Raw genomic sequence first — 21,766 nt, 5'->3', positions numbered from 1 at the left:
AGAATGGACTTCTCCACCCGGCCGTCCACCCCACAGCACACAGGGCTCAGAAACCGCCGGGACCAAGAAAACCCTGTGTGACAAAATGAGAAAGCGATTCCTCAGGACAAGGACGACAGCAGGCTCTGAGTGTTACCTCGGCCCCGTGCTAATCGCGGGGTTGAATCATTTTCCTCTCCCTGCTAATGGCATGCGTAATTGCACTGGTTTTCCAGGCGTCCTTCACCCGTACTTATTTAGACTAGTGACTGATGCGTTGCCATGGAAACCAGCACTAGGGAAAAAAAAAAACCATCCCCGGTACAGTGGGAAGTGAAAGGATGCGGGCTCCAATCTGGAGCTTACAACTTGTGTCAAAGAACCGAATTTTCCGCCGATCCCGACGTGCGGTCTCCCAAAGTCAAATCTGAAAACCTCCTTGCGGATTAAACACTTGGAGCCATCTTTCTTCTTCCTGTTTTTTTTTCCTTTTTGTTCCGCAATTCTGACTGCGGAGGGCTGCAACTTTTTTCCTCTTGGATTAACAGACAATAGTAGATGGGGCGGGCCTTGTGGATGCGGGCTCCGCATGGACCCGGACCAGCAGTGGGACCAGCCTGAGTGAGATGGTCACACCCAGGTTAGAGACGATGGCTGAGAACTCCCGGTTCAAGAAGAAAGTTCATTTCGGAGGTATAGTGCGGCCGCGCGCGAGTCTTTGTTCCTGACCCGCCAGGGTGGCGCTGGGCGAGTCGGGGTGGCTGGCTGTGGAGGCGATGGCTCTGTGCTGGGTGTGTTTGAGAATTAGTGTATTTCTGGTGGTGGTGTTTCACCAGGGAAGGCTATTGTTTCCCTAGCGGCTTTCTAGTGCTCCCAAGATAGAAGAGAAAAATCAAGGTAGCCGTCAAGTCACCCCGGCAGACTTGAGCATCTCGGGTACTGTTAGTGTCCCAGGGGCCTGATTCTCCAAAGTCCTTTCAAGCTGCCATGGGGGTGGGGGGCGGGGAAGGTGCAGGGAGTTAAGACCAACGGGAGCATCTATTCCTGTGAGCGCTGCTGTTAAGTTCCAAGGGTGGACGACTGCATTGTGAATCGCCGTGACTTAAAGGCAGAGATGTGTCCAGGGTTCCTGTGTGCTCCCCCGACAAGCTGCATGGCACGTCTCCCCAAACTGGACAGAGGGGCAGCCTGCCTCCCGACCCATCCAGCTTGCCCTTCTGCAAAGAAAGCATGGCTGGTGTGCTTTTTAGTTCTGTGTGTGTGTGTTTTAAATCAAGTGAACTGGGTGCTTCTCCGGTATGGGAGCCTCTGAGACAAGAAAACACCATCTGTATTTTCAGCCTGCATCGCCTTCTTCAACTTCTACAGTAGGTTGTAGGTTGTTGCCAGCTGCACCCTCTCGCTCCCAGAAGCGGAGGACCAGGGATGCAGCTAGCTTGCAAGGGCTCTGGCTGGGGAGCTCAGCGATCCTTGAAGGACCGCCCCTCCCCCCGCCGCCTCCCAGGGGTCCCCTTGAGGTTGTACAAGGAGACACTGAGCCATGAATGGCTGAGGCTCCGGCAACGCCCGCACCTCCCCCCACCAAGTCTCACCTGCTGGTCCTCACCCCCTGCCAGCCTCAGTGTCTGTCACAGACCTGTAGCAGCTTTGGGGGACAGGTTGGTGGGTTTCAGGGACTGTGCGCCCAAGAGGCTGGTGCCATTTGTAAGGTCACCGTCGGGGTGGGTCCTTCGTGCGACCTGTTAGTGCCGCCTAGCCGTGGATCCTCCTAAGCCTCCCAGACTCCCTGGTCCTTGCCGGGGTGAACCCGGTTACTCCTTTGGTCCTGAACAGTGCTGCGTCCAAGGTGTGCCTATGTCGAGGCCGAGCCGGGACATCTCAGCGACCTGCCCACACGATCAGGGCGGTTTCCTGGAGCTCAACAGGTCCCATTTTTCTCCGTGTCCTATTTCCTAAGCCTCAGCTGCCAGGGCCCCTAAAAAAGATTTTAAGGAACTAAAAAGAGTCCTTCCGCCCCCAGTCGGTTCCTGGGTTTAAATCCAGCTCTGCTCCTCACACCTTGTGTGTCCTTGGGCCTCTAGCGTCACCTTTCCGGGCCTCTCCGGGGTGGGGGGGGAAGGGGGCCGAGAACCCTGCCTCGGGGGAGGGGCGTCAGCAGGCTGGGGAGGGGGGCTCCACAGTGGGGGCTCCCCTGCACCTCGGTTCTGTGCCAGGCGCTGCGATTGGCAGGGAAAGGCTGCAGTCAAGTGGGACCCAGGAGGAGGTGTTCCCTGGGGAGGGAGGGGTCTTGATGGTGGAGGCCGCAGATGGGGGCAGGGGCATGGAGGGGATCGGTCCAGGCATCCTGGCGGGACGGAGGGAGGAGGGCTGCTGCCCCCCAGGGCCTGGCGTGCTTTCAAGCAGCCCCCCGAGCGCTCCCCGTGATGGAGAGAGATGCGGACAGCCTCCTTGGCATGGACGCTCCCGCCAAGTGTAGCAACAACATGCAGTCACGCTCCGAGTCCTCCATTTACTGTTATTTCCACTTAAACTGCCTGTCTGGCTCCATGGATCAGTATAAATGCTTCCACCAAGCCGCCTGGGCTGATTTTAAAAAAAAAAAAAACAACCTTCTAATTACTGTAGAGTAGAGAGCGACTCATTGACAGCCAGCAGCTTTATTCGTTTGTCCAGACAATTTGGGAGGGTGGAGACGGGGAAATGTGGCCAGGAACCCGGCTTACTCGGGCTGCCCCGAGTGGAGCCCCAGCCTCCCTTGGCCCAAGGGCGACAAGACGGGGAGAGAGACGGGTAAAGCAGAGCCTCAGACCTCCGGTCACAGCGCCGGGTGCCTGGGTGGGCGGCCCCCGCTCGGGTGTCCCCGCGCCCTGCCCTTGAATGGGGCAGCTCCCACGCATCCTGACGGGGCTCCGGAATCTGAAAGCCCGGGGTCTGGGTTTCCTGCATTGCCTGGTGATTTTCAAAGCGCAGCATCGTAAAGCATCTCCCGCAGGGAATGACTCATCTGAAAGACTGGTCCTGTACAAACGTGATGAAGGGGACTCAAGTGTGAGCCGTGCCCTTGAGCCGGGCTAGGGTCCCAGCTCTGCCACCCGCAGGCTGAGCGCCTTGAAAACGGTCCAGTCGTGTCTGGCGTTCTGGCCGAGCCTCGTGGAGCTGCGGGCAGCGACGGCAAAGGCATGCAGAGAGCAGCCTAACAGCCCGTCTGGCCGCCCCTCGAGAGCTGTGCAACTTGAGATTGTCGCCTAACCTCTCTGTGCTTCGATTTTTCTGCCTCCGGAACAACAGCATCTGGTTCATGGTGCACGGGGCTTTCCTTGTCCCACCCAACAGGAAGGCGGGGCCAGACCCAGCTTCTTCCACCTGCTCTCCTGACACTCCCTCCCGGGAAGTGGCGGTGCGGCTAGACTGGCACAGTGCAGATGGGAAGGTGGCGTGCCCTGGGGGGACCTGGTTTGGGGAAAGGAAGCCCCTCCCAGCAGACGCCGGCTCCTGCCTCATTGGCCGAGACCCGGTCACACGGCCTCCCCTGGGAGGAGCCTGGGGACGACTGTGGTTGGCCACCCCAGTCCTTTGGAGGGAAAGGAAGAGAGCTGGTGCGGAGGAAGGCCATCTCAGCACGGGGCAGAGCATGCCAGGCAGGGCAGGGCGGTGGATGAGACGACCTTCTTTCCCTGTGATTTCCCTCGATGGGCACGGAAAGGCTGCAGTCAAGTGGGACCCAAGAGGAGGTGCTCCCCGGGGAGGGAGGGGTCTTGATGTTGGAGGGACCGGTGATGTGTGGAGGCCGCCCACTGGGGGAGCACAGAGGGGGTCGACCCGCCTCGTGGTTGCTAACGGGGATTTGAGGTAGGAATGCCAGCTGCTGCTCAGCCTCGCCTCATGCGTTTTGCACTTTGTGCGCGGCCCCGGGGGTCACCTGTGATAGTGATGGTGGGTGACGGATGTCCGCACAGATCAGGACCGTGACGGTGGCAGTGGCACCTGGGAACCTCACCGACACCCCGTCCTCGAGCGCTGCTCTGGAAGTCCAGCCTCCTTGCCGGTTTAAAGTCCTCCTGCCCATACACTGAGCATCCTGGCTCAGCTACAGCCACAGCCCCCACCTGCCTTTGGCTCCCCGACGCGTGGGCTCATCTCTCCCAAGGCGGAGCAGGTGAATCTGGTGCTGGCGGGCCTCGGCGGGTGGGCCCCCCGAGCCCAGCTACCGCCAAGTTCCGTGAGGGCTTCGCAGCTGCGCCTGGTGTGGGGCAGGAAGACCGCTTCCTGAAGTCACAGCCGCACGAGCAGCCCCACCTTCCCTCAGCCAAGTGGCTGCTGCGCATCCTGCGGGTGTTTCGGTCGTCTTGCCGTCGGCAGCGGGCCGGGATGACCAAGGAGAAACACAGGCCTGCTGTGTCCAGTCCTCTGCGGTGCTCTCTGTTCATCCTGGAGCTCGAGACCAGCACCGTCCTTTCCTTTGGGTTTTGGTGTCTGGAGGCCCGACTCTCACCTGGTGCCAGCATGTTTTGGGGGCCCTACGGGACTGGTGATGTCTGGCACTCCCCATGCCCCCCTGCCCACGCCCGCTCAAAAGTGAATTCATGGCAAGGTTTTGAACACTTCCGACAGCCCTTGTCACTCAGTGCTTACCCAGCTGGATGAGCCCAGAGCCGGTCTTCCCAGGGCTGGAAGGGAGAGCGGAGCTAATGACACACAGCGCACATGTGCACTCTGCGGTGCTCCTGGGAGCTGGGAGTTAAGAGAACCGGTGACTTGGGTGTGCGTTGGTGCCGGAGCCCACTGTGGAGGCCGCCTGGACCGCCGGAACCAAGACGCTGCAGGAGTAGAGCCCCTGACCCCAGCAAAAGTGGGGCCGCAGGCCTCGGGGGGGAAGGGTTGCTGTTTGTCCAGAGGCTGGTTCTGTTCACCGAAGGGACCTCGGGCACAAGTCAAATCGTTTATCTCCCTTTACATATTAAAAGCAGATACATCACTTTACCAACATAGCTCCATATGATCAAAGCTGTGGTTTTTCCAGTAGTCATTTACAGATGTGAGTTGAACCATAAAGAAGGCTGAGCGCTGAAGCACTGATGCTTTGAAACTGTGGAGAAGACTTGAGAGTCCCTTGAACTGCAAGGAGATCAAACCAGTCAATCCTAAAGGAAATCAATTCTGAATATTCATTGGAAGGACTGATGCTGGAGCTCCAATACTTTGGCCACCTGATGCGAAGAACCGACCCATTGAAAAAGACCCTGATGCTGGGAAAGATTGAAGGCAAGAGGAGAAGAGGGCGACAGAGGATGAGATGGTTGGATGGCATCACTGACTCAATGGACGTGAGTTTGAGCAAGCTCTGGGAGATATGGGGATGGACAGGGAGGCCTGGCGTGCTGCGGTCCATGGGGTCACAAAGACTCAGGCACAACATGGCAGCTGAACAACAGCAGCAACACAGAGGAGAGGCTGAGGGTCAGTGGAGCTGGTGCCCACCTGGGTCTCACTGTGATTCTGCAGAGTCAGACACTGACCTGAGCTCTGTCTTGTGCCTGCAAACAGAGAAAGACACTTGCCAGAGAAGCACTGTTCTTTCTCCTGGGGAGTTTTGACCTGAGAGCGGGATTCTGAGTTCCTTAGCTGAGGGGTTTAAACAGTGTTCTGAGCAAGTTTGCCCCCACTGTGCTGTCCTGCAGGGACGGTCTCTCCATGGTCATGGAGGGCGGGTGATGGCCAGAGGCATCTGTGTCCTGATCCCTGGAACAGGTGACTATGTCCGGATACGTGGCCAAGGGCAAGGAAGGTCACACGTGGAAGGAAGGTTGCTAGTCGACTGACTTTAAGATGAGGGGAGATGATCCTGAGTCCCAGGGGTCCTTAAATTGTAAGAGAGAGAGAGACACAGACTTCAGAATCAGAGTGATGGGGATTAGAGGGTTCGACCCACAGTGCCGGCTTGGGAGCTGGAGGAAGGGGTCACAACCAAGGAATGGGGAAGCCTCTAGAAGCCAGAAAAGGCAAAGCGACAGGCTCATCCCAGGAGCCTCCCACAGGCAGGCGCCCCGCCCACACCTTGATTTTAGCTCCTGAGACCTCCCAGTGGATCCTGACCTACAGAATCGTAAGGTCATAGACTTCTGTTCTGGGCCAGTAAGCTTGGGGTCATTCGTTACGGCAGCCACAGGGAGCTAATCTGCTCTCCATGGTGGGGGCATGGGATGAAGTCCAGCTGTCTTTGAGGTCCAGGGTCCCTATTTTCCCTCCCCTGCCTCACGAGGCCCATATCAAGCTCCCAGAAGGTGCTGGGTCCGTGGTCTGCAGCTGATGAAGTGACTGAGTGAGTGAGCCAAGCTGTCGTGGTATGAACGTGAGAAGCGGCTTCGGGTCAAAGTCACGTCCCTCAGCCAGTGGTCCTCGGAGGTGAGGCTTTGACCTCCGTGCCCAGCGGTGGGGTGGGCACCTGTCAGCCCAGCGTGGGGACCGTGGTGGTGGAGCTGGGCGCTGAGCTCCCTGGTCCCCACCACTGCCCCCCGCTCTGTGCGGGCTCACCAGCCCTTCACACTGGTCGCTCCCTTTGGTGAGTTCTGGGTTCTGGCCCCAGTGGGACGTAATGGTGAACTCGAGACCCCGCCCGCCCCTCCACACCTGTCTCCAGCTGGCCCACCTGTGCCCACCGAGGCTTCTTCCCACACTCCTGTCTCTGGTCCTCCACTGCATGGAGCCCGTGGGCATCGTTGGTTTTAAAACAGAGAAGTTATTTCTGTCTCCATCCCTGTTGGTAATTTATTTCCTCCTTGTGGTTCGGAGCCTGGCCTTGGCTCACCAGCCCGGGTGTAGCCTGTACGGTGTCTGATTTAAAACACACCGGAGATGGCAGGAGCCTCGTGGGCGGGAGGTGTGTGGATGCTGGGGGCCCTGTGGCCTGACTCCGGGCAGGAAGAGCCACCTCACAGGCTGGCTGGGGGCCGCTTGGTAAGGGTGTAGGGCCCCCACGTGCCGGGGTCCCCCTCGGTCTTTTTTGCCTCTTTGGGGTGAGGGGCTGACAGTAACAGCCAAAAAGACGTGGAGTCCAGGGGAGGGTCTGGAACAGAGGGAGGCAGGGGGAGGCGTGGAGGTCCTCAAAGACCACTTCCTGTTCTCGCTCTGTCTTTGGAGCTGTCTCTCTGTGTGTCTCTGTCTCTCCCTGTGTGTGTCTCTCTGTCTCTGTAGGTGTCTCTCCGTCTTTGTCTTGATCACTCACCATCTCTGTCTCTCTGTGCATCTCTCTTACCCCCTCTGTCTATCTCTGTGTCATTGTGTATCGCTATCTCTGTCTGTGGATGTCTGTCTGCTTCTCTGTCCCTGCCTCTATCTGACTCCCCTTTTGCTGGTCTTGAGGCTCAGCTCCAGGGGTCACACCCAGACAAGACTCTGAAGGCAGCAGAGGCCCCCATCTCTGAGTTTCTGTCCTGCACAGCGAGTGAGCTCTGCCGGTTGTCAGCTCACAGGCCTGTGGGGCAGCCGTGCAGGTGGGCACGCCTGGGTTCTGTGCTCCCCTCCTTTGGATTCCGTGCTGCTGTCTCAGGCGCCCCGGGTCAGAGTGTCTCTGCTGGGCCACAGCTGGAGGCCCTGGGGAGCACACTGGGGTCGAGGAGGCATGAACTGGGCAGCATGACCTGGAGACGTTGTGTCATCTCTGTGCTCAGTTTGCCGTCTGTGGCCGGCCTCAACTCTCTCATGGAGCGGGAAGGCGTCTGGACCTCCCCATCCCCAGTGGCCTCCCTCTGGTTGTGCTGGCCCAGGGACGCCTGCCTAGGGCCAGGTTGGAGTCCTCCCTGAGGGCGTGCTGCCCCCAGGGGTGTTAGGAACCCAGTACATTATCACAGTCAACACAGAGCGTAGGACCTGGAGGCAGGTGTCCACAGCTGCCCCGGCCAGCTGCACCAACGTGGTGGACCCGCCGCCCATCCGGACCCCTGGGTGAAATCTGGAGACGCTGCTTCGATCCACCTAGGTGACAAGAGTTTCTGTCCAGAACAACAGAGGAGCTGGAAGACAGGGAGGACTCTTGTGGTTCAAGAGACTTAATCCCATGTGAGCCAAGTCAAAGGAGGAAAGCTTCCCCCCACCACCCTGTAGGGACGCAGCAGCCTGTCCTGGACCCTGAGGCGGGACGTGTGGCCCAGCGGGTCCCAGAAGCAGGTTCTGGAAGCAGGATGTGGGGTCTTTTGGGAGCCAAGCCAGCTCGGACGTCTCTCTAGGCCTACACATGTCACCACTACCCTGAGCCTCTTGCCTCAACGTCCATTCTTTTGTGCCCCCGACAAGGTGAGCCCAGTGACAGCCTCGGTGCCCAAGCAGAGGCATCTTCCGTTTACATGGGGGACAGAGACTGGTCACTCCTACTTCAGACTTCCTGGAGGGGCTCTGTGAGCCGGGCTGGCAGTTCTGGTCAGGGTGTGAGGTTCTGAGTACAGATGTGGTTGGGGTCTTCCTCTGTCCCAGGGGCAGAAGGATCCTTTTCAAGACGGCTTCCTAGAGAACAGCAAGCCCATCGGGAAGGGACTTGGACCCGCCCCACAAGGCCGTAAGGTCCATTCTGCTGCTGGCCCTGTTTTACAGATGAGAAAACTGAGACTTGGAGAGGCTCTTTCCTGCCTAGGGCCGTGCCACTCACTAGGACTAAAGCTCACGTTGCCTTGTCTAGGGGCAGGCTTCCCTCCCTGCCTCCTGTCCACTGCAACTCACGAGCGAGGGAGCCGCCCCACATGGGAGCCAGGTGGGGGTCGGGGCCTTGTGCTCATGCAGCCTCAGCCCTGCTCTGGCGTTCTCACCCTCTCCCCACGGCCATTTCTTGCCCCTACAGCCCACCTCCTCCCCACGCCACGCTTTGAGTCCTTTTTTGAACTTTCAGAGTCTTAATCGGTTTCTTTGAGAAGATTCCCCTTGTTTCCTTTGCTAGGAACTCAATGCTACTCGGTGACACTCAAGGCCCAGAGGCCATGAGACCTTCCCCAGCCTCCTCGCCGAGCTGGGAGGGATCCTCTCCCAGCAGATCTACGGGAAGGGCTATTTTAGATGCTGACAATCTGAATCTCGTCGTGCAATCTGTCACTCCCTTTCACGAGTCGCAGGAGGTATAGGGAATGGAATTTCTAGGTTTTTTTTTTTCCCCTCACTGTAGATTTTTCTAGGCCATATTCCGAGACAAGCTTTCAGGGCACACCAGCTTAATCATTTTGTAACCCTCTTCCGGGCAAGGGGGTTCGGTCTCCCATCACATGGGTGGTGGAGGGGGATGGGTCACCCTGAGAAGGCAGAGCGGCGGTGGGGTCTTTTCATCCGAATGTCTGGCTGGATAGTGGAGAAAATGAGAGTCCCGGGCCACAAGGAGAGGTCGCAGGGCATCACCCCCGAGGTCAAGGCCAGAACTCCAGTTTCTCGGTTGGCAGGGGGGCTGCTTCCACTCATTAGCGTCAGAATTAAATTCAGTCTTCTGCGCGGTGTCCTCAACTTGTTCCAGTTTCACACCCAGGAAGGTGGCCGTGCCAACGCTGGAAAAGAACAAAGGGGCCCAGAAACATGGGCTTTTCCCCTTGGCTTGGTTACTTCACAGCTATTGAGCACCTACGGTGTGCCAGGCTGTGTAGTAGGGGCTGGGGACCCAGCAGTGTAGTGAGCTTCGAGCTGGGGCAGGAATGTCCCAGAGAGACTCTTGCAAGTGCAAAGGCCCCGGGGTGCCAGTGAGTTCGTCAGGTTCAAGGAAGAAAAGAGTTAGTTGCTCAGTCGTGGCCAACTCTTTGAAACCCCTATGGACTGTAGCGCACCAGGCTCCTCTGTCCATGGGATTCTTCGGGCAAGAATTCTGGAGGGGGCAGCTATTCCCTTCTTTAGGGGATCTTCCCCTCCCAGGGATCGAAACCCAGGTTTCCTGAATTACAGGCAGATTCTTTTCCGTCTGAGCCACCAGGGAAGGCCAAGAGGAGGCTGGTAGAGCAGGAGTGGAGTGATCCAGGAGGGAAGAGTGCGCGGAGAGGAGGGTTCAGAGGCAGGCAGGGCCTCATCGGGACAGACCTGTGTCCTCAGGGGCACGAGGAGGCAGAGGCAGCTCTGATTTCTTTGGGAAACCATCGGAAAATGGTTAAGCAGAAAAGTGGCGTCACCTGATACATTTTTATGAAGCTCATTCTATATAGAGGTTCAGAAGATGACGGGCATTCAGACTAGAGTGGCAGTGACTGCTGGCCTCCAAGCTGAGTGGGACTAGACGCTTCCGTATGAAGCACCGAGCCCGAAACTGGCCCAGGAGGGGGGCCTGGTTGTGAGCCACTCACTTCGAGAAGCTTCTGTGTTGTTTAGGAAACATGAGTCACTTAGTTGGTTAGTTTTCCAGCCTCCCTTTTCATAAGCAGAGAGGCCTCCCTCTCTGATACTCACAGAGGCCTGTGATGCCTGCCAAGCTCTCTCTGTGTCCAACGGAGTGTGTTCCTATTGCATCTTGGGTGGTTTTCCACTTTCTTCTAGAAAGAACGGACATCCTCCCAGACAAGGGGCCAAACTCAGCCTCTGCCTTGATTTTTGTCTGGTTGGTTGCCAGAAAGCCAGTTCTACCAGGCTTGAGCAAAGCATGGCGTGTACTGACTTGGGTGACAGAGAAGACCACGCGTCGTCTGCATCGGTCAGCTTATCCAGGGAGAGCTGTGGTGACAAACGTGCCTCTGCTCTCAGGGGCCTGAAACCACGAAGGGTTCTTTCCTGCTCACACCACCTGTTTGTCATGCATCCCAGGGGGCACACACAGGGACCCAGATTCTTACAACAACCATCATCTCAGACATTTTGGTTGCCATGCCCATGGGCAAAGAAATAGTATGGAGGTGAGGGGGATGGGGGCGGGGGCAAATCCCAGGAAGTGACATGAGTCAGTTTTGGGAAAACTCATTTGGACAAAACAAGTTTTGGTGATCCATCCAAGCCCATACCCAGAGGGAATAAAGCCAGAAATCCTGAGTGAGTAGCCCTCATGACCACCAGAAGCGAAAATCCAGGGCTTCTCAGCGACAGGCCCCTGTGTCGCTCTGTCCCCAGGCCCAGCTCTTGGCCCCGCCTCCCGTTGTGTGCAGACTGCATGGACAGGCTGGTTCTCCCCCTGACATGCTGTGATGCCCACTGGCTGCCCACAGCCCGCGTCCTCCCACCTCATGGCCAAGATCGCCTTCCTCAGCATCCAGACCTCAGGACGTCTCAGAAAAAGGCCAGTGCCCCTCTGTGGGTCATGGATGGGTTGCTGGTGAAGATGCCTCCTCCCAAGGACCCAAGCAGATGCTGACCCACGAGGCTGTGACTTGCAGTGGCTTGGGTGACCTCAGGAAGCTCACTCAACCTCTCTGAGCCTCACCTACCTCACTTGTCAATCAGGAGCAGTAACAGTATTGAGCTCATGCAAATAAAGCACGTAGAATATGTGTGGATGTTTGGGAACACAATAGCTGTTGGCAACTGTCAGCCAGGCTCCAGAGGCAGGATGCTGGGGGTCTGCGCTCACAGGATGTGTGACCTTGGAGGCCTCCTTGAGGAGCAGAGGAGGACCCTAACCCTACATGCACAGGAGGAACCAGGTAACAGAGTGCTCTCCATTTGCCAAGCACTGTTGCAGCGTTTTCCATGTATTAATTCCTCTACTCCTCAACCACTTCCCTGTGAGTAGGAACTGTTATTTTCCCCACTTTATAAATGAAGAGCCTGGCGGCCTGCAGCCAGTCAACAGCAGAGCTAGGCTCTGAATTCAGGCCAGTGTAGCCCCAGAGCCCACATCCCTCATCATGGCGCCTTGCTACTTCTGCAAAATAGCAGCAACAAATCCACTTAGCCCCGGCTGCTGCAGGAAGACCAAATAAGGTGAAAGAGTTCATTTACTGAAAAAAAAAAAAAAGCTGGTTTAGTAGCGCCGCAGTGATGACAGTAATGATGGGAATAATGTTAACTGCGATGTCAGTAGGGACGTGGTGATTGATGGTGGTGATGGAGATGAGGCTGGGAGGAAGACGACGGTCAGTAATGGTGAGGATGGTGGTGATGGTGAAGATGATGTGATGATGGTGATGCTGGTGGGGGCGGTGATGGTGATGGTGATGGTGATGTTGATGGTGGTGTGGTCCTGATGATGGTGGTGACGATGGTGGTGTGGTCCTGATGGTGGTGGTGATGGTGATGGTGGTGTGGTCCTGATGATGGTGGTGATGGTGATGGTGGTGTGGTCCTGATGGTGGTGACGATGGTGGTGTGGTCCTGATGATGGTGGTGGTGATGGTGGTGTGGTCCTGATGATGGTGGTGATGATGGTGGTGTGGTCCTGATGATGGTGGTGATAATAAAGGTGATGTGATGAACGTACGATGATGATGGGGGGGTGATGATGGGATGAAGGGGTGGTGATGGTGGTGACGGTGGTGAAGGTGGTGTGGTCCTGCTGATCATGACGATGGTGACGGTAAAGCTGCTGCCATGATGAGGCTGATGGTGGTAGCACTGGTGACAGTAATGGTGATGATAGTGATGGACCCCTTTGCTGTCCCTCGGGGCCATATCTCAGAGCGGAAGTCTCACTGTGTCCGGAATCCAGAGGGCAGGGAATGTCCATGCAGTGGGAGTTTTTCACAAAGCAGTCAGAGATAATACGATCCCCAAAGCTCCCCTTTCCCTTATAAAACTATTGTGGGAGCGGAAGGAAACCCATTATTTTTAAGGCCAGATTAAAAACTTGGTAAATCTCATGTTAGTCTACATCCGTCTTGGTTCACAAAATCCCAAACTCTGGGAACCCCTGGCTAGCAGATCTAGAAACAGTCTCTTTCTGGAACATTTGTTTCCTCTGGTAAACACGTGGACATGTACACACACACCATACACACACACATGTGTTGACTACACACTCTGCTCCTGCGACCTGGAACCTCTGACCCCAGCCAGCGGCCAGCACCAGCCAGCTCTCAGAGCCCAGCAGTTCCCTAGACAACCAGCACAGAGCCTGCACGTGGGGCTCAATCAACAGGAAATAAGCAATTGTAATAATAGTTAACAGCCCATCCCCACAGTCGTTCAATGGTTTCCTGAGCTGCGTTGCCTAACCCCACAAACAGGTTCCGATCCCACTATCCTCCAGGGCCTGGAGAGTGTGTTGCCCCACTCGGATGTCACAGGGATGGCCTGGCCAGATGCTCTGCCTGCCCCACATGCTCCCTGCTCCGCTACACAGTTATCTGACTCCTGGGGCCCTCAGCCCAGCCAGCATCCCCACCCCACCCCCAAGATCCTGAGCCCCAGAGAGCAGAGGCCCCACCCTCTCAGAGTCTTTCTAATCCCCGCGTGTGGGGCACAGGGCCTGGCCTCCAGGTGGGCCTGATGAATGGTACCTAGATGTGAACACGTGTGTGGGGCAGGATGCCAGGGAGGAGGGCGGGGAGCACCTGGGCACGTGCCGCCTGGCTGCCAAACACAGCAGACACGCGTACAGCCAGCTGGACCAGTGCCCCCGGGTCCCTCCGACTGTGTTCAGTGTGTTCCTACTTGCTGATTTACAGTGGACTGTTGGGATTAGGTCTGCCAGCTTCGACATCACATGTCTGCCAAGAGTTAGACACCAGAGGTGATACAGAGAGAAGAACTAAGGCCAGATCCCTGCCTTTAAGCACCAAGAGGACACTCAGCCCTCACCAGGGACCCGTTGGTGTGGTCTGCTGGTTCTCAGCCTGGCCCTGGAGCCCGTCTTCTGGCCGAGGACCCAGTCCAGCCCTGCTGTTTGGCAGGAGTGTGCCTTGGCCTTGGCAATCCTCAGCAGACCCATCTATAAAATGGGTCCAGCAGTCTTACCTCCCTCACCAGGCTTCTGTGACCAACAAGTGGGAGCCTGGATGGGCACAAATCGTGACCCAGGGGAGGGACTCAATACATGTTAGTGAGGACAGAGATGTTACAGACCCAGGTTCTTGGACTCTTTAATCAACAGAAATGGATAAAGAGGCCAGATGAGGATCAGGCCAGGCATTACTAGGACTCGTGCTGCCCCAGGGCAGAGAACGGGAAACTCGCTCCTTTGCTGCACTCCAGGGGAGCGAGCTGGCTCCTTAAATGGGGTGAGGGTAGGGGCGGGTCGGTGGGTCGGGCCAAAGGAGTGACCGAGGTGGTCTGCCCACCCCCTACCCCCTCGGTGGTGCCGTGAGCAGAGATCTCGCGTGGTACCTGCTTTTGCTCTCTGTTCCTCGGAAGGGGCCATTGGGCTTTTTGATCTTTTTGTATCTTGTCCAGAATCTACCCCAACTGCAGACGCACGTGTTTGTTTCCAGTTCCTTTGAGTTTCTCTATATCTGTCACTGGAGGAGATGTTTGTCCGGGTGCAAACACTGCAGTGAGGGGTCCCACATCCCAGCCTGTCCCAAAGACAGTGATGACAAAGCAAAGGCAGACGCCAAGCAGAGGCGAGTGGCTCTCTCCACGGCGAGGACTCACACGAATAGGAAGGGTGGCATGAGATGGACCAAAAGTAGGGGAGCCACCCTTGGCTGGGCTTGGCGGGACCTGCAGAGTGACACACGTACCCCCTCCCCAGGGGCCATGACGGGCAGATGAGTGGGTACAGGAGCAGCGCTTGGAACAGGGCCTGGGACCCAGGCAGTGCTCAGCATCAGGGACCACGATGGGGATGCAGCTGTTAACGAGATTCAGGGCATTTTAACTTTCGTATCATTGGAGCTTCAGGTGGAGTGATGGGACAGGCCGGGGGAGCCGAGTCCCAGAGAACCTTTGAGGCAGTGTTAGCCACTGCGGCACGCAGGTCCCTGAGTGTAGCAGAAGGCAGGACAAGTGTGCTACCCACTTTAACAGCTAACACACAGCGACTCAGGCATTGCTAGGAATCCTTGAGGATCCCATCATCCTCTTGGGCCTGGGAGTCCTAGCTTTGAGCTGGGAGAAGCAGCAAGAGAGGGTATGGAGAGCTCCCTAGCCTCCATGGAAGCCAAGCTTGGAAGGGACACACACACCCCGCCCTCCCCTCCTGCAGTGGTGTGTGCTCAAGTTCCATTGGTGAGAGCTGGTCATGTGGCCATGCCTGGCTGCAGGGGGTGCTGGGAAATGTAGTCCTAAGCTGGCCACCTGGTCCTCTCGCCCCCACACCCCCAAAGGCAACACCACACTTTATATTAATAGAAGGGGGTGTGTGTTTTTGCTGCATCAGCTGCCTCCGAGCCTGAAAGGAGTCAACTGTTATCAGGCACACCCTACTCAACACCCTTGCAGTTGTTCACGTTTCCACTGAAAATGTGCTTTGGGGTTTGGGTAAAATTACATTTGCTTTGAAACGTGGGGTTAGGGAGACAGACAACAGAGTTATAAGGGTTTACGTGAGATCTGAGCTATCCTCCTGAAGCCAACCACATAATTTCTCTGTATTTTTCCCAGGGTTTGGGAAAGAGGGTACGCAGGAGGTTTGGGGGGAAATACCTGAACCATAAGCCAGAAGCAGCCGTCTTTCTTGCATTTCTGCTGTTGTGGGTTTTTCCCCCCACAGCTCTGAGCTGTCAATTAAGTCTAACTACACCATTCATATGATGTCCCGTGAAATTTACCTCGAAATCTGCCGAGTAAGAGAAGTAACCAGAGGACTTAATTAGGAACTTAATCATGTTTGTTTGGTTTTTGTTTCTTTTAGGAGAAAGTAATGATAATCAGGGGCTTCCCAGGTGGCACAGTGGTAAAGAATCCACCTGCCAATGAAGGAGACGCAAGGGATACGAGTTCGATTCCTGGGTTGGGAAGATCCCCTGGAGAAGGAAATGGCAACCCACTCCAGTATTCTTGCCTGGGAGATCCCATGCACAGAGGAGCCTGGGGGGGGCTACAGTCCGTGGAGACGCAAAGAGTTGGACACGACTGAGTGACTGAACACATACGCAATAATCAGCAAAATAGCAATAAACATCTTTTTTCCCCAAAGCAGTCATCCACAGGTTCTCACGTTTGCTGGGCGGCTGGGCAGCATCACTTCAGAATACCGTTCTAGCAGGTTCCATGTGCCGAGTGGGCCGCCACTACTCCCGCTGGGACCTGCACGGCCCTGTTCTTTTCCAGAGCTCATCCTCTACCACCTGAGGACCCTGGAACTTAGCCTCCACTGGGGACCGGAGCGCGGGACTCTCCAGCAGTCATCCTCGGCATTCATCGGCATCCCCCACAGTTTGCAAAGTTAGGCCACAGAGCAGGGCCTCATCTCCCTCCCAGATCTCTCCCCAGGAGAAGCGGGTCCCACACTTCCGAGGTCAGACAAAGGCGGGGGCCCGGCCAGCCTCTCGTCGTCTCAGCGTTTGGGGACCGTGACTTTCTAAGTGATGTCTCTCTTCCCTCTGCAGAAACTCGTGCAGACCGCAGCAAGAAACTCTTCCGGCACTACACAGTCGGCTCCTACGACAGCTTCGATGCCTCCAGGTAAGACGTGGTTCCTCCTGCCAGGCCCCCTCCACTCAAAGATGCTCGCAGGGTCAGGAAGGCGCTGGACCATCCTGCATGGAGCATTCGGGTCCTTGGCTCATTTCCTTCTGTGTCCCCCGTCACCCCGCCCCGCCACCCCTGTGGACATGGGCTGGAATGATGGAGACCACCATCTTCCAGAGGATGCTCGAGAAGTGGTCTCTGGCCGCCTGCGGCTCGCAGTCAGGCTGGAGCGCATGGGTGGGGTGGCCAGGGGAGAGGAGGAGAGAGCCTGGCCTTGGAGGGGAAAGAGGGACAAGTGGGCAAGATGACCTTACTGGGCCGCAGGCGCCTGGAAACGGCCCCACGTGGCAGCCTCTTCCTGGGGGACGTGAGGGTGCCCTCCAATTTCCGCCTCTTTGCATCTTCCCTGCTCCTCCAGCCACTGAGCTGAAGATTTGGTCAGAGGAGGGCTCCTCCTGGTGACCTGAAAGCCGGCAGACCTTGCAGGAGGGGCGGGTTTGCTTTCTGGGTCCTTGAGAAGTGGCTCATTTGGTTCCTGCAGAGAGCGTTGTGGCACGGGGTGGGGGTTCAGATTTTCCAGCAGAAACACACTCGTGTAATGCAGGGAGCCCTTCCTCGGGTCCCCGGCACCTCTGCCTTTTAGTTCTGGGGGCCGTGGAGGTGGACGGGGTCCTGCTGGGCGAGGGGGGGCGCCGTTTTGGACCACGACTCCAAGAAGAGCTGGGAACGAGCAGCACTTCGGCCCGTGTTGCCGCCGCTGCGGCAGCTTCTCTGGCTCTGACTGTCCCCAGGCGTGAAGTTTCTCTGTCCCCTCATCCAGACTAAGGGTTCTTACTGGACGAGGCAGGGGCGGGGGCTCAGTGAGGACCAGCCTGGGAAGCAGAGGAGGCAGGGCACACGCTCGGGCTCCGCCTCACCAGACGGCCAACCGGGCCTGTCTGGAGTTCCCCGCCCACCGAACCCGGAAGGATCCGGACCCCTGCCCTTGGCTCTCCCTGGACTCTATCGGTGGGGTCTTAATGCTCGTCTGCCTTCTGAGGGGTGGAACCTGGTTTCATGTGTTTGTTTTTACTGAGTTAAAATTTCCGTAACCTAAAGTGACCATAAAGCGCCCAGTTCAGCAGCAGTTAGTGTTGTGCAGCCGTCGCCTTTATCGGGCTTCCCTGCGGGCTCAGCGGTAAAGAACCCGCCTGCCGGTGCAGGAGACATGGGTTCAGTCCCTCGTCCGGGAAGATCCCCTGGTCAAGGACGTGGCAACCACTCCAGTACTCTTGCCTGGGAAATCCCATGGACAGAGGGGCCTGGCGGGGCTAGTCGGTGGAGTCACAGAGTTGGATACGACTTAGCAGCTAAACAACATCACCTTTATCTGGTTCCAAAGCATTTCTGTTGCCCCGAAAAGAAGCCCCCTAACCCATGAAGCAGCCTCCATCCTTCCCTGCCCCATGCCCCTGCAGCCACCAATCCGCTTTCTGTCGCTGAGGATTTGCCTGTTCTGGACATCTCCCAGAAATGGAATCCTGCAGTGTGTAGTCTTCTGCGAGTGGCTTCTTTACTTAGTAGAATATTTTCAAGGTTCGTCCATGCTTCAGCATGTGTCAGCGTTTCATCTCTTTTTTTCTCTAATTTTTTTATTGAGGTGAAGTACAAGTGGGCTTCCCTGAGAGCTCAGTTGATAGAGAATCTGCCTGCAATGCAGGAGACTCTGGTTTGATTCCTGGGTCAGAAAGATCCGCTGGAGAAGGCATAGGCGACCCGCTGCAGAATTCTTGGGCTTCCCTGGTGGCTCAGCTGGTAAAGAATCCTCCTGCAATGCAGGAGACCTGGGTTCAATCCCCGAGTTGGGAGGATCCCCCGAAGAAGGGAGAGGCTACACATTCTCCAGTATTCTAGCCTGGAGAATTTCATGGACTGTACAGTCCATGGGGTTGCAAAGAGTCAGACACGACTGAGCGACTTTCACTTTCAGTGCAAGATGCGAAGTAAGATAAAATTTACCATCATAACCATGTGTAAGTGTGTAGCTCAGTGGCACATTGCTGTTGTTCGGGCACTCAGTCACGTCTGACTCTTTGCAGCCCCCTGAACTGCAGTTGTTGCTGTTCAATCGCTCAGCCGTGTCCGATTCTTTGCGACCCCATGGACTGCAGCACGCCAGGCCTCCCTGTTCTCGCTGTCTCCCGAGACTCATGTCCTTTGAGTCAGTGACCCCATCATAACCATGTCTGAGCGCACAGCTCAGTGGCGTCAGGTACGTTCACGTTCTGCAGCAGTTACCGCCATCCATTGCCAGAAAATTGTCATCTTCCCAACCTGACCCTCTGTCCCCATTAAACATTCACTCCCCACCCCCTCCCCCAGCTCATGGCCCCCACCAGCCTGCTTTCTGTCTCCAGGAATCGGACTGCTCTAGGGGCCTCCTCCTAAGTGGAATCACACACTATTTGTCGTTGTCTGTCTGGCTGCTTTCACTGAGCATAATGTCCTCAAGGTCTGCCTGTGTCGCACCAGGTGTCAGAATAGCCTTCCTTTTTGAGGCTGAATAATATCCCGTCGTGGGGAGGGACCACGTTCTGTGTATCCATTCATCCGTGGATGGGCACTTGAGCTGCTTCTACCTTCCGGCTGTTGTAAATAGGCTGCTGTGGACACTTGTGTGCAAGGGTTTTCGTGAACACCTGTTTCCAGGTCTTTTGTGTGTATACCTAGGTGGGGAGCTGCTGGGTTTAATGTTCCCCGCTCCAGCCTCCCTTCTCTCATAAACAAGATATGCTGGAACAGAAATGTGATTCCAAGCAGAGGAGCCAGTCCCCTCTTTCAGAGGGCTTTCGGGCTCTTCAGACCTTGTTGAGACTGCCCACCGCCTGACCCTAAAAGCCCAGGCTGTGATCCACAGCTTGCCCGCCAGCACAGTCCAGAAAGGGTGCTCGGAGAAGCGATGGTTTCCAGGGAGTCAGGCCTGCCCCTGGCTTCTGCTGCTGAGTTTCTATCTGGGTCAGACAAGTTGTTTGTGCCTCAGCAGGAGGCCCCCCGTCAAAGTGGACCCTGGGCCCATGGTCACGGTCAGCACGCTGTCACACTTGGCTTCCATTCTAGCAGGGAAGGGCGCCTGAGGCTCCAAAAAAACTCCGGGAGCTGTCGCCATGGTAACTTGGAGGGCTGTCCAGGCTGGGAGTGGAGCTTTGAGGGAAGGGGCCCTCTGAGAGCTGGGAGGGCTGGGCGTGGCTCACCCACAGGCTGTGGCCTTGGCAGAGCCATGTCCCCACGAGATCCGTCACCAGCAGAGAGTAGCCAGCAGGCCACCCTCAGCGTGTGTGTGTGTGTGAGGGCGGCTGTGTACGCACACTCAGCGCTCGAGACGGGCTGGGCTGCTTCCCCACAGAGGTGCCGTGGAAGGGCCTGACCTGATTGAACTGGGAGGAGAGAAGACCCTGGGGCTGGGCGGTCTGGGCCACGTGTTCTGTGACTGAGAACAGGTCCAGAGAGCAGCAGGGATGTCTGCTGTAGCTCGGCCAGCAGAGGACACGTGGAGCCTTCCTGGCTACTGAGCGACAGCACAGAGCCTCCCCGCATCTAGGGAGGAAGTCACGCAGGGGGGGCATGGTCTTGGTGGAATGTCACAGAAGTCTGGACCAGATGACCTCCGAGATGGGGGCCACGTCAGCATCCCCGTTTTGTCCACAGATGAAGGCTTGGGTTCTCCCTGTGTGCTGAGTACCTGTTGTGGGCCAGTACCCGGGATCACAGAGGAGGAGGACTGTAGGCCACACCTGGGTCACATGGTAGCTGCTAAGCAGATGGCAGAAGCTCTGGCCTTCACTGCACTTTGGAAGCCAGCCCTCCTTTCCCACAAGGAGGAGTCACACAGGCCCCACGTGGGCCCCGTGCGACGTGGTGTTGCCACGAAAGAAACCAGAATGACGATCGTTCTGTTTGTTAAATTCCTGCCACGTGCCAGCCACCTTGCATGGATCACAGCCCCACTGAGCAGTGACCCTGAGCCACCTGGAACGCTGGTGTCATCGTCCACTTGGCAGGAGGACCCTGGAGAGGAGATGGCGGGGGTAGGGGGCAAGTTAGCGACTTGGCGCTCAGCCACGTGAGTGCCTGAGTATCAGAGTGCACAGCCCATGCCTTCAGCACCCCTTCTCCCAGGGTGAAGCTGTTACTGCCCCGGGCTGGCCCAGGGACCAGCCTGGGATTGAGGAAGATGGGGGAGGGTGAGAGGCCAGATTTTCCATCAGGACAGAACCACCGCCCCATGGAGAGTGATGAGAAGTGGGAGCAGTGACGTTGCCTTGGTTACCACAGCACCGGTGAGCTTTTCCATAAAGGGTGCAGGGGCCCACCTGTGGGATCCTGCCGAGGCCCCCAGCTGACCTTATCCAGACTGTGAGTTTGGCAAAGGCATTGGAGGACGGGCAGTGAGGCAGCCTGGGGCTCCTGGGTGCCATCGTCTCCCGGGCCTGGCAGGGGCAGCTCCGGAGTGGATGTTGAAGTGAGAGGCTGACCTCTGGTCCTCTGGGTGAGTGGCAAAGAGCGCCCAGGGGGCTTGATGCTGTAGTGTGGTCTCACACCAGATGGGCACTTGTTAGCCCACTTCCAGATTCATGATAGACGCAGAGGTCTGGGGGCCGCTGCAGCCTCCGGGCCAGTTACCCATGGTGGCCTGGACTGGTGGCTCAGGGCTCAGGCCTCCCCTCGGCAGATGCAGATGTGATGGAAGGAAATGCCACGGGAAGCAAGACTCAGTGGAGACAGTTTCTGAATCAGTCAGGAGGTTTCTCCCCTTCCCACCCCCTCGTACGTCAGAAACGTGACTCAGAGACTCAGAGCTGAGAGCGCAAGGGCGCAGACACACCCGGTCATGGTAGAAGGGGTCTGGTTGCTCGAGCTGATTCCCGCCTCAGATTCCCTGCCACCTACCCATCCTGCACATGATAGAAGGATCTAGAAACACAGACACATGTCCAGGCCAGAAGGCAGAGGACGTGGGGCCATTGCTACAACAGAGCCTTAAGGAAGTTCACTGCCATGTTTTAGAACAATTCTCAACACAGGAAATAGCGTCTCGAGTTCTCAGTGTCTTAAATTGGATCTCCAGCCTCATTAGGGTGGGGCATCCAGGGAAGGTCTATCTGGGAGAGGCGGGGGGACCCCAGCATCTCACCCCAGGACAATTAGACTCCATCTGTCCATCCATCCATCTGCCCGCCAGGTACGCATCCGTCCAACTACCTGTCCACTCAGCCAAACAGCCAGCTAGCTGTCTTCCCAGTCATCTACCCATCCAGCCATCCAACCACCTACCCGTCCATCCATGCATCCACCCACCATCCAT

General features: G+C 56.9%; 1 protein-coding gene across 1 annotated transcript in view; it reads left to right on the top strand.

Annotated features, from left to right (window-relative positions):
- SHANK2 (SH3 and multiple ankyrin repeat domains 2) overlaps positions 1-21,766 on the top strand; it is a 527,407-nt gene that overhangs the window by 310,690 nt on the left and 194,951 nt on the right. Inside the window, exon 14 of the mRNA XM_040255275.1 lies at positions 16,344-16,419. Coding sequence (XP_040111209.1) covers positions 16,344-16,419 — 76 coding nt within the window. The remainder of the gene's footprint in view (positions 1-16,343; positions 16,420-21,766) is intronic.

Source organism: Oryx dammah, unplaced genomic scaffold (genome assembly GCF_014754425.2).
Source record: "Oryx dammah isolate SB20612 unplaced genomic scaffold, SCBI_Odam_1.1 HiC_scaffold_15, whole genome shotgun sequence".
In the NCBI taxonomy this organism is placed as follows: Eukaryota; Metazoa; Chordata; class Mammalia; order Artiodactyla; family Bovidae; genus Oryx; species Oryx dammah.
Note: the sequence above shows the minus strand (reverse complement) of the source record. Positions and strands in the feature narration are given on the sequence as shown.